At 60.0% G+C, this 14,513-nt stretch overlaps 1 protein-coding gene across 2 annotated transcripts; it reads right to left on the bottom strand.

Annotated features, from left to right (window-relative positions):
* Positions 1 to 7,771: 7,771 nt before the first annotated feature.
* UPK3B (uroplakin 3B) lies at positions 7,772 to 12,828 on the bottom strand. 2 transcript variants are annotated; one of them, XM_028525967.2, is made up of 6 exons: positions 12,344 to 12,818; positions 12,094 to 12,243; positions 11,553 to 11,793; positions 10,623 to 10,702; positions 9,699 to 9,828; positions 7,772 to 9,207 (listed from the first exon to the last, which is right to left on the bottom strand). In XM_028525967.2, the coding sequence occupies exons 1-6, from the start codon at positions 12,525 to 12,527 to the stop codon at positions 9,048 to 9,050; spliced, it is 945 nt and encodes a 314-aa protein (XP_028381768.2). In that variant the 5' UTR covers positions 12,528 to 12,818; the 3' UTR covers positions 7,772 to 9,047. The 2 variants fall into 2 exon arrangements, with proteins under 2 accessions (XP_028381768.2, XP_035876678.1); XM_036020785.1 differs by lacking the exon at positions 12,094 to 12,243 and having other exon boundaries at positions 12,344 to 12,828.
* Between the last annotated feature and the right edge of the window lie 1,685 nt (positions 12,829 to 14,513).

A 14,513-nucleotide genomic window follows, 5' to 3' on the forward strand; every position in this document is an offset into this window, starting at 1 on the left:
CCCAAAGCTCTGAGGGTTAAAATAGCCATTTAATCATTACTAACAATTCTGTAGGAGGGCTGGGCTCAGCGGGGTGGTTCTTCCGCTCTGCACCACATCAACTGGGCTTGCTTGAGAGGCTATGTCCACCTGGGAGCTTGGCTTAACTCACATGTCTGGAGGGGCCGGAACAACTGAGGGCTGGCTGGACATCATCTTTTCTCCCGTCCCCTCCCCTCTCTCTCCCTTACTCTTTCTCTCTCCGTGCGGTCACTCAGCATTCAGTGGTCCAGCCCAAGCTTCTTTACGTGGCAGCAAGAACCCCAAGAGGGCACAAATGGAGTTTGGGGGACACTCTTCAACCCGATACAGGGGGCAAGGGCTTTGGGGTGCCAGTGAGGCGGCCACTAGAGTCGTCCAGGGGAGGGACAAGCACGGCGGCAGCAAGGAGAGCCTCTCTAAATTTGCTCTCCACCCCGACATGCACAGGAGGCCCCCTGAAGCTCAGACACCCCCTGCGTTAGCGTTCAAGGGCTAGGCCTGGAAGCTGCACGGCCAGAGCGAGCCACAGGCCAGCCTTCTCAAGGGGAAGGGTGGGGCACGCCACTAGGAGGGACGTGCAGCATCCGCACAGGGGTGGGGAAAACGCCAGGGTCGCCTGTGGGCCCGAGTGCGGAGCATCTCAGTGCTGGTGGGTTTGCAGGGGCCAGTGTGCTGCGGGATTAATTAGGGAGCGAGAAAAAGGGTAGGAGAACGGTCAGTGAGGTCAAGGGGTAGCACAGGTGGTGTGGGGCCACGCAAGTTGCTATCGGGACTTTGGCTTTGACCCCGGGAGAGACGAGAGTCAAGGTGGGGTTGGAGTGGAAGAAGGGTGTGGCCAGGATCGCCCTGGCAGCTGCGGAGAGAGCAGACTGCGGCCGGTGGGGCGGGGTCTTCGTCTCGGGGGCTGAGGTGACCCAGGACCACCCGCCGAGCGGCTCAGAGAAAGAGAAATGTATCCTCTCACAATGCCCAGGCCAGAGGTCCACAGCCAAGGTGTCACAGGGCCATTCCCTCTGCGGGCTTGGGGAAGAGCCCTCCCTTGCCTCTTCTTTCTTCTGGCGGCTGAGGCCGTCCTTGGGGCTCCTTGGCAGCGCCCTAATCTCTGGCTCTGCTTCACATGCCGTTCTCCTCTGTGTGTCCGTCTCTGTCATCAAGTGTCCCTCTTCCTCTAGAGGCACCAGCCACGTCGGGTTTAGGGCCCACCCGAATCTCAGCACGGTCTCATCTTAACTGCAAAGAGCCTGTCTCCAGACAACGTCACATCCATAGGTTCCAGATAGACACGAGTTTGGGGGACACTCTTCAACCTGATACAGGGGGGAGGGCTTTGGGGTGCCAGTGAGGAGGCCACTAGAGTGGTCCAGGGGAGGGACAAGCGCGGCGGCAGCAAGGAGAGCCTCTCTAAATTTGCTCTCCACCCCGACATGCACAGGAGGCCCCCTGAAGCTCAGACGCCCCCTGCATTAGCGTCCAGGTGGCTCGGGCCACCCAGTGCTGGACGCTGCCTGCAGTGGTCCTGTCTGGGAGTGGAAGGTGGAACCCAGTCCTATCGGGCACCCCCAGGACCCTGTGCTCACCCTGGGAGAAGCTGGGGGGTTTCATAAGAGACCCTGTCCCCCAAGGCCCGGCTTAGGCCACTTCCCTACCCTGCTCACCTCTCCCTGCCGCTCACTCCAGCCCGGCCATCAAAGACCTCCCGAAAGCCCAGTCTGCCCCTCCTCTCCTGGATGTCCCCTGCATTGCTCACCCCCTCCGGGTGGTATTACATGCCTTGCACCAAGCCATGTCTCCCTACTTTTGACTCCCTCATCCCAGCCACCTGAGCCCCTCAACAAACCTTCTGTGCTCAGACATCACCTCCTTCAAGAAGTCCCCCTGGTGTCCTCCCAGCCATCCCCCCAAGCTGGGTCAGATGCCTCCCCTGGGCTCCCCCTAACCCTCATCCTAAACCTGCCTTGCTGTCCCCACCACAGGTCCCCTCCCTCTGTACTGTACTTTCTGTGCACGGTTCTACCTGCACCCCCACTGCGCTCAGCAGAGGACCCCGTGTGGAAGAGGCACCCACAGCTGTCCGATGACCTAAGCCCACTCTCAGCTCCTGCCTTCCCCGCCCGTCCTCCCACCCTCAGCCCCCACCCCTATCCCACTGCCCTGGTCCCACGGAGTTAGGGCTCTGACAAGGACAGGGCTTCGTGCGCGGGGCTGAGCAGGCAACGCTGAGCCTGGCGTTTTCACGAACTTCTCCTGTGGGCTTTGGGCCCCCTCCACGGGGGAGCAGAGGGAAGGGCCTGGAGGTGGGAAGGGAGAGGCCAGGATGATTAATGGAACATTCCTCTCTGTCCCTTAGAGGGAGAAGTCAAGGAGAAGAATGGTTGTCAAGAGCAACACATTCTTTCCTGTGGATAACTCTAGCCTGCGTCACCCGCAGGGAGTGGGGTTTCAGGGAGCCGGCACTGGAGTATCTCAGCCAAAGGAGCCTGGAGAGCTTCTCTCATTTTTTCAGGGAAAACTGAGGCTGGGGAGGTGGGCAGGGCTCACACACAGCAAATGAGGCATAAAGGGGGAACCCCGGGCTCCTGTCTCAGTCCTGGGGCTGTCTCCAGGGGTCAGGGACACCCCAGGGGGGACCAGTGTGTGGGAGAGAAGGGGCGGGCCAGCACATGGCTGCAGCAGCTCCTGGCTTCTCTGGTTACAGGGCAGAGAGAAGGCGGCCCAGAAGGCTGAGCCAAGGGTCCAGGGTGAGCCGCTCAGGGCCAGGGCCAGAGAGCGGGCCGGCTCCCCCTGCACTCATCCAAGTCCACTCTGAAGGCCTTAAGCTGCCCAGACCCTTTCTCACCTCCAAGCCTCTGTGCAAGCGGCTTCTGCTGCCTGCCTGTGGGCTCTCAGGGAGACGTGGTCTCAGCGCTGACCGCTGACCGCCTGCTCTGCGCACCCCACCCCTGTTAACGCACATGCCCAGAACACCGAGCTGGTGGGTGATTGGTCTGATTGAACTGCCATAGCATCTCGCCACAGACCTGGCAGCCTAAACAACAGGAATTTCTTCTCATTGTTCTGAAGTCCAGAAGTCCAAGTTCAAGGTGTGGGCAAGGCTGGTTTCTCCTGAGGCCTCTCTCCTTGGCTTGTAGACAGCGGTCCTCTTGCCACCTCCTAGGACGGCCTCTGTGCCCGCCCCCGGTGTCTCTGTGTCCTGATTTTTCCTTATAGAGATGCGGTCATTGGATTAGGGCCCACCTCGAAGGCCTTAGTTATCTCTTTAAAGGCCCTCTCTCCAAGGCACATCCTGAGGCACCGGGGATTACGATTTCCACACGTGAACTGGGAGGAACCGGATTTGGTAACAGTGGGTGTGTGTCCCTGGAGAGCAGGACAGTTCCTGAGGACTGGGGTCGGGCTTCAGCACGGCCTGTGGGGTCTCTGGGCCAGGTCTCCAGGACTGTTGTCCTGCTCGGTAGAGTGTGCCCCCTCCCCCGACGCCACCCCATTCCTCCCCCTCCCCCACTGCTGGGGAGGGGCGTGGGCTGGGCGGCTGCAGAGTGAGCAGTGAGGGGCAGCTGTGTCCCTCTGCTCCGGTTTCATTCTGGTCCCTCCTGAGAAGGTGGAGCCCGCCTCACTCTCCACCACAGGCCCAGTGCGGTAGGGGGCTCCAGGCGCCCCGGGAGGCAGTGGGCTGGGCAGGAGCCGGAGAGGTCTTTCTGTGCCCCGGCCTCCTTCTAGCTCCACAGAGGGGTCCTCATGTCACCATGCTGGGGAGGGGATGGGAAGCCCTGAGGTGACAGCCACCAATGTTCAAAGTGACAGCTTCGTCTTCCTGTGAAATAACAAAAAATATCTCAAAGGAAGGTATACAAACTCACTAACTGAGCATCTGCACGTCAGCCCTGCCAACCCCTCCTACTGGGGCCGCTCACGGCAGCCGTGGGCGCCAAGGGTCACTGTGCCCACCGTGCAGATGTGAACACTGAGGCTGGAGGGTGGGGTGTGACATGCCCCAGGGCTGATCTTTGGGGCCCTCCCTCTCCCCCACCCTGGCAGTGGGGACTTCCCAGAAGGCAGGCAGTCACGAACCCCAGCAGAACTCTGAAGAACACCCAGCATTTAATGAAAATCCTTTCATTATAGTGGAACTTGCCGACCAGCATGAACTCCTCATGCCTCCAGGCATGGGGGACGGTCGCCATTCTTTCTGACCACTCAGCTCCTGCCACACGCTCCTCCTGCGCAGACACTGCCTTCCTGACGCGTGTCCCCAGAGCCAGCACTACCCGTCTGATGTCTTTGAGGGAGTCCCAGCAGGGTGTCCCTTCTCCAGGTGGACTCGGCCCTTCACCACACCTGAGCCCCCTGTGCACGGCCCATCCCTCGCTGCAGCCGCCAGAGCGGGTGCCCACCAGGCATGCGCCCACACCAGACAAGGAATCGGGCGCCGTGGCCAGTCCGTTGTGGCCAGGGCCATGGCCACCATGGCCAGCTCCCAGAAACTCGTGTGGAGGGTCTAGGAAATGCAGCATTCTTTTGCGCCAGGATTGCTGAGATGATGTGGCCTCCAGGAGCTCCCCGATCTCCTCCCGAATAGTCCTATCCCACCCGGCCCTCCAAGGCTGGTTCTTGCTGTGTGCAGCTGAGAATACATACAGCGGGTGGTGGCAGGAGGGGGCGGTGGGCGGGGCTTGGGCCCCTGAGCCCCCCTGATACATGTCCTGTGCGCCCTGGGCGAAAGAGACCCTGCTTTCCCCGGAGACTGGACACCAGGCTGCGGTTCTGCCCAGTTGGAAAGGGTGACGGACGATTCAGCCGAGTGAGAGGAACCGCCCACGACAGGCAGTGCCCGGGCTCCTGTTCCCTCCCCCTCCCCCCAAACTGTACTCCATGGAAAACAAGCCAGTCACCAAGGATCACATATTGTGTGATTACACGTCTATGAAACGTCTGGAAAGTAGGTGAGGGGTTGGTTGCCAGGGACCGAGGGAGGCCAGAGAGGGATGGGGAGTGGCCAGTTAGTGGGTGCAGGGCTTAAATGGTTCTGAAGTTGGTAGCAGTATGACTCTGTGAACACTAAAAACCATTGAATTGCACACTTTAAATAGGTATATTGAATTATATCTCCATAAAACTGATATTAAAAAAGTATAAAGTGCCTTTTATAAAGCATTCAGTCAACAATTGTTTATTAAGCTCCCTTGGGGGCTGGGCACTGTGCTGGCTCTGGGAATGCCCTGGTGAGCAAACCAGGCGTGGTCAGTTTCTGCCCCCCTAAGGTCACGGTTTGGTGGGGGAGATGCAAAAGCTCGCCGTTTTGAATGTCTAATTGCAAAATGGAAAATGTGCAGAGGAGGAGAAGAACACAGCTTAGGAGAGCTGAGTGATGGGGGAGGGCTCCCCTGAAGAAGGGAGCGAGCGGGGGTGGGGAGTGGGGCAGAAGGGCTCCAGTTGGAGAGAGAAGCGAGTGCAAAGGCCCTGCGGCCTGTGTGGCTGGAGCTCAGGGGGAGGGGGTGGACCATGGGGCCCCGTGACTGAAATGGTGAATCCAGACCCTGTTCTTACGGTAGGAAGTCTCTGAGAGCTGTGAGCAGCGGTGTGACACCACCGGGTTTATGATCGGGTCCCTCTGGGTGCTGGCAGGAGGGTGGAGGTGGGGAGACCAGCAACAGGCAGCCACTGACATCCCAGCAAGAGACCCGGCTGCCTGGTTTCCACCTGCTGTCATTCTGGTTCCTTTGATTTTAGGTCTGATGAGTCACCTTCGAGTCATCACCCCCGCAGTCACCACTGTTTTTTTTTTCCCCTCTTCAACAGTGAACTTGTTTTTCATCGCTGAGCCATTATGTTACGGGCCAATGGATTTGGAGATGCTTCCCCAAATACAGCCCTGGGGAAAATTTTAAATGCCATTTAATAAAAGAGTCTCCAAAACTCCATTGAATAAAAGATTCTCCACAACACAGCTGTCACTAGGTGCTCTGCTCAGGGCAGCCATGAGCTGGCCCACGAAGCGCTGGGGTCAGCTGATGACCCCCTCTCTGGAGCGTGACTGGGGCAGAATGCCCTGGCACAGCTGTCTGGGGCCCGGCGTGACTGCTCCTGCCAGGGGATGACCGATCCCACTGACCCTGGCGTTGTGGATTCAGTGACACTCTGGCGTGCTTGCCAGCTCACCCTGGGGCCACAGTCACACAGGCTCACAGGGCGGGCTCCTGCTGCCGGGGGGCGGCCTCCATCTTTGTAAAATATTAACAATCTGTTGATTTGTTTGTGGACTCACCCGGCTGCTAAGATGAGGGCCCTGGTCCTCCCTTTTCTGGGGATCTGCTGGAGCGAGCTGGGCTGATGCAGCCACTCTCAGAGCGTGAGGGCCTCCGTTTCGCATTCACACCCACCGTCACATCAAAACCCCCGACAGAGCCTTCTCCTTCTGCCTCACCTCCCACATCTAAGAAGCCCCCAGTTCCTCCTGCCACCTCTTGAATGTTTCTAGAATCCACCTCTTCCTCTCCAACCCCCTTTGTCTGCCCTGGTTCAGGGCTCGTTTCATCTGCTTGGAAGGCCAGGACAGCCTCTTTCATTGGCCTCGCAGCCCCCAGTCCGTGGCGTCGTCCCCCCCCACAGACCCAGGCACCATCTGAGCCACCACAGGGTGAGACGGTCTCCTTCCTCCCTCCTTTCCTCTCTACTTGACTAACTTCCATTTGCCTCTCAAGACTCGGCTCAGAAATTGCCACTAGGAAGCCCCCTTGACCCTCTGGTGGGGTCAGCTGCCTCCCCCGGGCTCTCCAGCCCCTTCTCGGTCCTCACCCATAGGTTGTGATGCCTGTTTAGAGCCTGGTCAAGCCTGGGAGGCCACATGGGGGAAGAGCAGCTCGACAGAGGGCTGGGTGGGGGTCTGCTCAGAAACCAAGGGCACCCCAGGCATGCCCAGCGTGTCAGTGGGGCTGTGCCTGGGGTCAGATTCTGGTACTGAGAACAAGCCAGCAGAGGCCCTGGGACATGGAAGAGCTTGGAGTGACCTCTCCTCCTGGCTCACCCTCCTGCTCTGTGGGGTGCGTTCACACATTCACTCAGCAGACACCAGCAACCCCCCCCCCCCCCCCGGCTCCCCAGAGCACCCTCCCAGGCAGGCCCCGAGCATCCTGGACCTGGAGGGCCTGTCATCTGGCGTTGGAACTAGGTCTGAACAGGACAGTGTAAGATGGGGTCTGCTGGGGGCAGCGGGGAGGGTGAGGTCAGGGAGCTTTTAACCCTCCTGCAATTCCAAGAGGTCAAGAGGGACCTGGGCTCCAAAGCATTAGCGTTTCAAAGGTGGCTGCCCAAAGGGGCTGGCTCCCATGGCCAGATGTTACCCAGGACACCAGGGCCTGACCTCCTGGGTGTGTTGACTCTGCTTCTGTCTGCACCTGGAGGGCGTCTTGCAGCTGGTGGAGATGCAGGCAGGATAAGGGGAAGGTCACTAGGGCCCAGGCGTGCATGGGATTTGAAAGCAAACTCCCCTGAAGAGTTTGCTTGGAATGGAGTATGACTAAATGTCCAGAAATGCTCAGTAGCTGGCTTCATGGCCCTGCAATACGTGGGTGGGTTTCCCTAGGGCCCGACAGGACATGAGGGCACCCCTGAAACACAGTTAGGACTAGCAATCAAGGGGGCAGGCTCAGGGCACCTTTGGACCTGGTGGCGGGCAGGGCTGGGCAGAGCAAGGCCAGGCTGGGCCCCGTGTGTAAATACTCTTCTTCCAAAACCAGCACAGGAACTGCTCAGGTGGAAAAGGCAGACAGCATTTATTTACCTCCCCCCCCAACCCCGCCTCCACCTGCAGGCACTGCAGTCAGGCTAGAGGGGTCAGGGGCCAGCGGGTAGGGTAGCAGTGGACAGCGCAGTGGGCAAGTCACTGAGCCTGTTTCTCCATCTAGAAAACGGCGAGGCTGTGCGGATCGGACAAGCGGAGAGAAACTGCTTATCCCTCTGGCGTGATCGAAGTGGGGCCTGGAGCCCTGACCTCCAGGGACCCTGCTAGTGGTGCTGCTCTTTGACATCGGGTCATCTGGCAGGAGCGGCGCCCTGCAGGTCCGCGAATAGCAGTGCTCATGCTGGGCTGTTCGGCAAGATGTGTGGTGCACTGGTCGCCCTCGTGTGGCCACAGAGGGTAACACCAGCCTTATGGGCGGACAGATGCTAGGGGAATGAAACCTGTCCTCCAGTGACTGCAGGTGGCGGGGGATTGTGGACCCAAGAGAGCCCATTGAGGTGATTGTCTGAGAGAGTGTGAGGCCCAGTGTATGTGACAATCTGAGGGCATGACAGCCTCTCAACAGTAACAGGTCACATCTGGACATATTGCCGTCTGAGGTCCAGAGCAATGAGTGAGCTCCCCAAGGCCTGCCTGAGGCCACATGTCTAACACTGTGACGGCATGCAGTAGGCACTCAACAAGTTTGTGGAGTGACAGTGAGTAGGTAAGCGCGAGGGCCCTCTGTGTGCGCAGGGGAGTTGGAAGTGGTGGCCCAAATCAGTGGCCACATGGTTATAAGGTGCATCTGCACTCTGACCTTCTAGCCACGCTCAGGAAGGGCCTGTGCCTGGGGACAGAGAAGGTGCCTCTGACGGCTTCACTGCAGCCCCAGCCACTGGCCGGCGGGACGGAGACCGGGGAGGCTCAGGCCCCACACTCCCATGGTGGTCCCAGTCCAGCTTCCTAGGTCCGCTCTAGGCCTCCCCCAGGGCCTGGAAGCTTCCAGTCAGGGTGGCCTTTCCATCCTGACTCACAGGAGGACGTGCAGAACAGAGGTAGGGAGGGCGGTGGGGGCTGGAGGCCCAGCCTGACCGTGGCCCTCACCCAAACTCCCCTGCATGCAGCTTCAGTTGCCTGGAGAGAGCGGGAGATGGGAAAGCCAGTCAGGGCTGCCATCGGTGAGATTTCAGGCAGGGGGAAGTGTGACGGGGGAGGGCGTGTGGGCGCAAGGGCTGAGGAGGAGCACTCTGCCCTTGTCTCTCCCTCCCCCCCCTTCCCTGCCCCAGCGCCAGGCACACAGGCCAGGCTAAGGGCTGAGGCTGGGAAAGGGGTCCAGGCCCGGCTCGCAGCCCACTGGCAGGGTGGCAGCTTCACTGGGCGGGATGTGGTGGGTCATGTAGCGCTTGCCCCTGAAGGAGCCAATCCGAAGCTGCTCAGGGGCTTCCTCAGGCCACCACAGGCTGGAGCTAGATGGGGAGAGGAGGAGGAGCTATGGCCTTGCTGGGTGGAGCTGGCTGCCTGGGCAGGATCTGGTCCCCACTCCCACACTCCTCTTCCCGCAGCCTCCATCTTCCTTTCCTCCCTTCTAGAACAAGCTGGAGGCCTGCCTCCTCCACGTGGCCACCCTGAATACACTGATGTCAATTCACGGAAATGGCAGAGGGCTTGTGGAAAGAAATGCAGCCCAGGAGGACAAGGCCGAAGCAAAGGGCACACTGGCGGAGAGGAGCAGAGGCAGGTGGCCCCTCCTCTGAACCTGTGGTCGGAGGAGCTGCTGGACCACATGTCTCTCTGACCTCCCAGGGGAGGTGCCCCCAGTGGAAATTCCCCACACAGCCCTTCCAGGAACACTGCCCAGCTCAAAAACACAGGGTCAGGGAGGCCTTTCAGGCTCGGGGATCGGAGACAGAGAGGGGGTTCCAGGTGGGCAGAGGGCCCTGGGGGTGTCACCACTCACAAGCGCACAGTGGAGGCTGCCAGGAAGGCCAGGAGCAGCAGGCCGCCCAGAGAGGAGAGGATGGAGGTGATGACAATCATGTCACCATGTCGCCGCCCTGGCCACGTGTCGATGGAGCCTGGAGACTTCCCTGCACACACAGTGGCTGCTCAGAGGCTGCCCTGGGACCCCAGGGCAGTCACCCTCTGCCCGTGCTCGCCCCCGAGGCCTGGCTCCCTCTCGTCTGCAGCCTCCTGAGCCCACCCATCTCAGATGGGCACCGGTGCCCGGTAGCCCCCACCCTCGTCTCACCTTCTAGGCTACTCCCACCAGCGCTCCCACCCATGGCTCCATGGTGGGCAGAGCAGTGGCAGTCCTCAGGACTGGCCACAAGTCTGCCCTGCTCCCTGGGGCCTGGCATGCAAGGCCTTCAGACAACAAGCCGCCACCGCCACCCCCAGCTTCTGCAGCCCGTCTCCCAGGAGTCCAGACACCGGACATTTTGGCCTTCACATGTGCAGTTTCTTTGGCCTGGTGATTCATTCATGCTGGCTTCTCGGGGTCCTGCTGAGGGAAGCCTCCCAGAACCTGTGGCCCTGGCTGACTCTGGCCTCCTTCTTGCCCTGACCCTCCTCCCTGAGGCAGTGCTGGGCCCCGGGCTGCCTCCCTGTAGGAGGGAGGGCTGTTTCTGCCCTCGACTGGGCTGGGGTCTGGGCTCCCGAGAGCTGGCAAGCATTTGGAGATGGACAGAGCCCGTGCCTCTGCCGCGTGCCCCACCCCCCAGCACAAGGTTCTGTGTGGAGGGTCAGCTGGACTTGAATACTACCACCAGCCCCCATCCCATGGCAGTGACGGGAGGGGGGCAGCTGGGCATGACCATTTCGCCCAGGGTGATGAGTCTCCAAGGGACAGCCTGGAGCCAGAAAGCCCCCTCCCCAGTGCTACCTTGGTGGAGAGCGATGGGGTCAGACCACCGGGTCTCGGCCTGGGGTGAGCCCCTGGGGTCCATCAGGAGGAACTTCACCCTGGGGAGTAGAGGAAGGATGAGGCTCAGAGCCCAACCGCCCCAGGCAGGGCGCTGGCCACAGCCAGGCTCCAGGCCGCTCTTCCGGGCCAGGCTCTGAGCGTTGGCTCAGCAGGTGTATGGGCTGGGGGCTCCGGGCCCCGCAGAGGAGAACCTCTGGCCCTGTGGGGTCTCTGAAGCCATGGAAGCCCCCCAGTAAAGGCGAGCACCCCAGGGAAAGGCCTAGGGAGGGAGTGGTGTATTCAGGGTGCACTCAGAGCCCAGGGTCAAGGTGGGGGACTGGCACTGAGGGCACCGAGGGCCGTGCAGAGGAGCTCAGGTTGTATCTTTGCAGGGGCCGGGGAGCTCTGGAAGGTTTCTGAGCATCGAGAGCCCCAGGCAGGCTGGCACTGAGGGAAGCTGGCTCTGGTGGCTGCTGGGGATGGAGGTCAAGCCCGGGAGTGGGCCTGGGGCTGAGGGGAGGTGGACCTGGCAGGGCTGGGTGAGAGGGCAGAGGGAGGCAGTGTGGAGGTGCGGGCCCCGCCCCCACCACACCACCTGCCCTGTGCCCCCACTGGTTCTCCCAGCTGGCCTTGGTCTCCCTGAGGGCACCCGGCCACACCCTGTGCCCTGCACAGCCCGGTCTGGACAGCCCTGCTTTCCCACCCCCCACTTCCCTGACCTCGACAGGTCACTTGGAGCTTCTGTGCCTCGGTTCCTTTACCCCACCCCCACCCCCCCTCCCCCACCCCAGAGGAAGTAGCCAAGGCTTACAAATGGGAAGGGCCTGTTTCCCCTGCAGCCAGGATGGGGCTGGGGAAAGGCCAGGGAGGGCAACCCTCTGGTCCCAGGCTCCAGGCAGAGTGACCCACCTGTACGGTCCGGGGCCGGGGAGGGGGGCATTGCAGTAGGCTGGCTGGTGGAGGCCAGCCAGGCAGTCGGGGTCATTGCCCACCCGCAGCACAGGGATGCTGCTGTCACCCACGGGATCCTCCTCACAGGGCAGCTGCTCCAGGGACAAGGGCAGCGTCATGTAGTGGCCATCAGTGGTCAGCAGCTGAGGAGAGGCTGGGATTGCAGCCAGCGTCGTCGGGTTCTGGAAGTCCCTGGAGGCTGCAGGAGGCAGAGACAGACAGACAGACGGGGCTGGTGGCAGGAACAGCCGGGTCTCCTTTGCCACGACCCCCGTCTGGGGCTGAGGACCCCAGCCCTGGCCCTCCGTGCCTCAGCACCCAGAGGGCCCCTACGGCCCAAAACGGGCTTTGTCGCCCTCTCAGAGCACCCTCTCAGTAAAGCCCGACTCCTAACCCACGCCCGGCTGTGGAAGGTCACAGGGATGGAGGGGCCCCCAGAACCTACAGCTCCTGCAGCCCCCCACCCCACCCCAGGCCCCACGCCTGTGCTGTGACACACCATTGCTGAAGGCCACCACCAACCAGACAGTGCTGGCAGCACTGGCGTGACTGTCCAGCACACAGCGCGGCTGCTCCAAGGAAAACGTGGTGGCCGTCACCTTCCCTTCCAGGTCCCGGGCTGTTATCTGCGGCGTGTAGGGGATCAGCTCTGCGGCCACGGAGATAGGCGTGAGGGTCCGGGGGCTGCCCCTCCCGATCACAGGACGTGGGCTCCCGGGGTCCCATCGCTCCAGCAGGCCCCCACTCACCCAGGTTCATGCAGGGCTGGGGCCAGACCAGCGCCTCCAACAGGAGCAGCAGCCACGGGTGAGGCTGCCTCTGGGAGAGCCCCATGACGGCCGCCTTCCACCACACCCGCAGCCTGGGGCTGCTCCTGCTGCCCCTCTGCCGCACCCCTCCCCCAACGCCTTGGGCCTGGAGGAGCTGGTTCATCCGGCTGCCAGGCTGGCCAGGGGCTGGAAAGACCTGAAAATGTGAACGAACCCCAACTCCTCCCCTCAGCCCAGCCCCCCACAGGGAGGGGACTGGGCAGGGCTCTAGGGTGGGTCTGGCCAGGGCTGAGGGGGAGGCCGCTGGAGCCCAGAATCCCCTGTCTCAGTTTAGGCCCCACCCAGCCTCCCATTCTCCCAGCCCTGGGAAGACCAAATATCTGGAACCTTGGGCCCAGGGCCACATGCCTGAGATTCCTGCACCCCATGTGCCAGGAGACTCCCTCTGGCCTTCCATCCCCACCCAGCAGCAAGCCGGGGGCAGCTCCAACTAGTCCAGTCCCACCCCCATCATGACCCCCCCACAACCTGTCTGAGTCGGCACTTGGCCCTGCCCACCGTCTGGTGCCCTGCCCTCCCTCCTCAAAGCCACACCTTCCCTCGCTCCTCAGTTCCCTCCTCCAAGGGAAGAACTTAGAGAAAGGTCTGTAGGGCTCTTGACAGGTGGCGAGCCCCCACTTGCATCAGTTATTTCCTTCAGTTCTCACTGTATATGTGGGTGGGCAAAAGTGGGTTTACAGTTGTAAGCGAAAGTTTATTCTTATATTATTTTTAATTTTTGTATTTTTTCATACGAACATACTTTTGCCTCTCTTTGCGAATATATGTATATATATTTTTACTGATATAATTCATGTATCATACAATTCACCCTTCAGTGTACAGTTCACTGTTTTTTAGCACATTCGCAGGGCCGTGCCATCGACACCAATCCCAGAGACTTTTCATCATTCCGAGAAAAAACACAGCACCCATGAAAGGCCATTCCCCCTCCCCTCCTCCCTCTAGGAACTCCTCACCTTTCTGCCTGAGTGGATTTGCCTGTTCCAGACATTTCACATCAGGGGGATCACGCAGTGCATGGCCTTCTGTGTCGTGTCTGGCTTCTTTCACTTGGCATGATGTTTGCAAGGTTGATCCGTGCTATGTATGGCAGTACATTTTTTTTAAATCCTCACCTGAGGACATATTTTTATTGATTTTAAGAGAAAGGGAGAGAAACATTGATGTGAGAAACACCCGCTGGTTGCCTCCCGTACCACAGTGCCCTGATCGGGGATGGAACATGCAACCTAGGCATGTGCCCTGACCGGAGCGAGCCCACGAGGTTCCGGTGCTCGGAACGATGCTCCCGCCGACCGAGCCACCGGCGGGGAAGCGCTTTGATTTTAGGGCTGGGAGTGCCCCATTGTATGGATAGACCATTTGGTTTATCCACTCGTCAGCTGGGGGATACTTGGGGTTTTCCAGTTTGGGGCTATCATGAATAACATTGGTATGAACATTCCTGTTTTGGTGTGGACATGTTTCCAGTTCCTGGATAGGAACCTAGGAGTGGAACTGCTTGGTCCCATGGTGATCGCTTTTTGAGAGACTGCCTAGCTGTTCTCCTAAGCAGCTGCCTTCACACCCTGACCGGCAGCGGACAAGAGCTCCGACTCTCCACATCCTCATCAACATTGTCATTTTCCTTTTATTTACTGATGATCACCACTCTCGTGGCTACGAAGAGGTGTCACTTCGCGGTTGTGATCTCCGTCTCCCCGATGACGTGGAGCATTTTCACGTGCCTGTCAGCCGTCCGTGTGTCTTCTTTGGAGAAACTCTCTTTGCTTGCTTTTTAAAAAAATCCTCATCCAAGGACATGCTCATTGATTTGAGAGAGGAGGGAAAGGAGGGAGAGAGGGAGAGAAATGTTGATGTGAGAAACATCAGTTGGTGGCCTCTTGCACGCCCCGATCAGGGACTGAACCCGCAACCTAGGCATGTGCCCTCCTGACTGGGGGTCAAACCCACAGTTTTCAGTTTGCAGGAGTCACACCTGCCAGAACTTTGTTTTAAAAAAATTGGGTATTTGTCTTTTTCTTACTGAGTTGTTGAATTCCTTATACAGTCTGGACACTAGACCCTTATCAGGTAGATTCTACAC

The sequence above is a fragment of the Phyllostomus discolor genome, chromosome 3 (genome assembly GCF_004126475.2).
Source record: "Phyllostomus discolor isolate MPI-MPIP mPhyDis1 chromosome 3, mPhyDis1.pri.v3, whole genome shotgun sequence".
Classification (NCBI taxonomy): domain Eukaryota; kingdom Metazoa; phylum Chordata; class Mammalia; order Chiroptera; family Phyllostomidae; genus Phyllostomus; species Phyllostomus discolor.

Coding starts and splice junctions, on each gene's coding strand:
- UPK3B (XM_028525967.2), bottom strand. CDS start 12,527: ATGAACCAGCTCCTCCAGGCCCAAGGCGTTGGGGGAGGGGTGCGGCAG. Junction 12,244..12,343: donor CCAGCCCTGCATGAACCTGG/GTGAGTGGGGGC, acceptor CCGTGGCCGCAG/AGCTGATCCCCTACACGCCG. Junction 11,794..12,093: donor GGTGGTGGCCTTCAGCAATG/GTGTGTCACAGC, acceptor TGCCTCCTGCAG/CCTCCAGGGACTTCCAGAAC.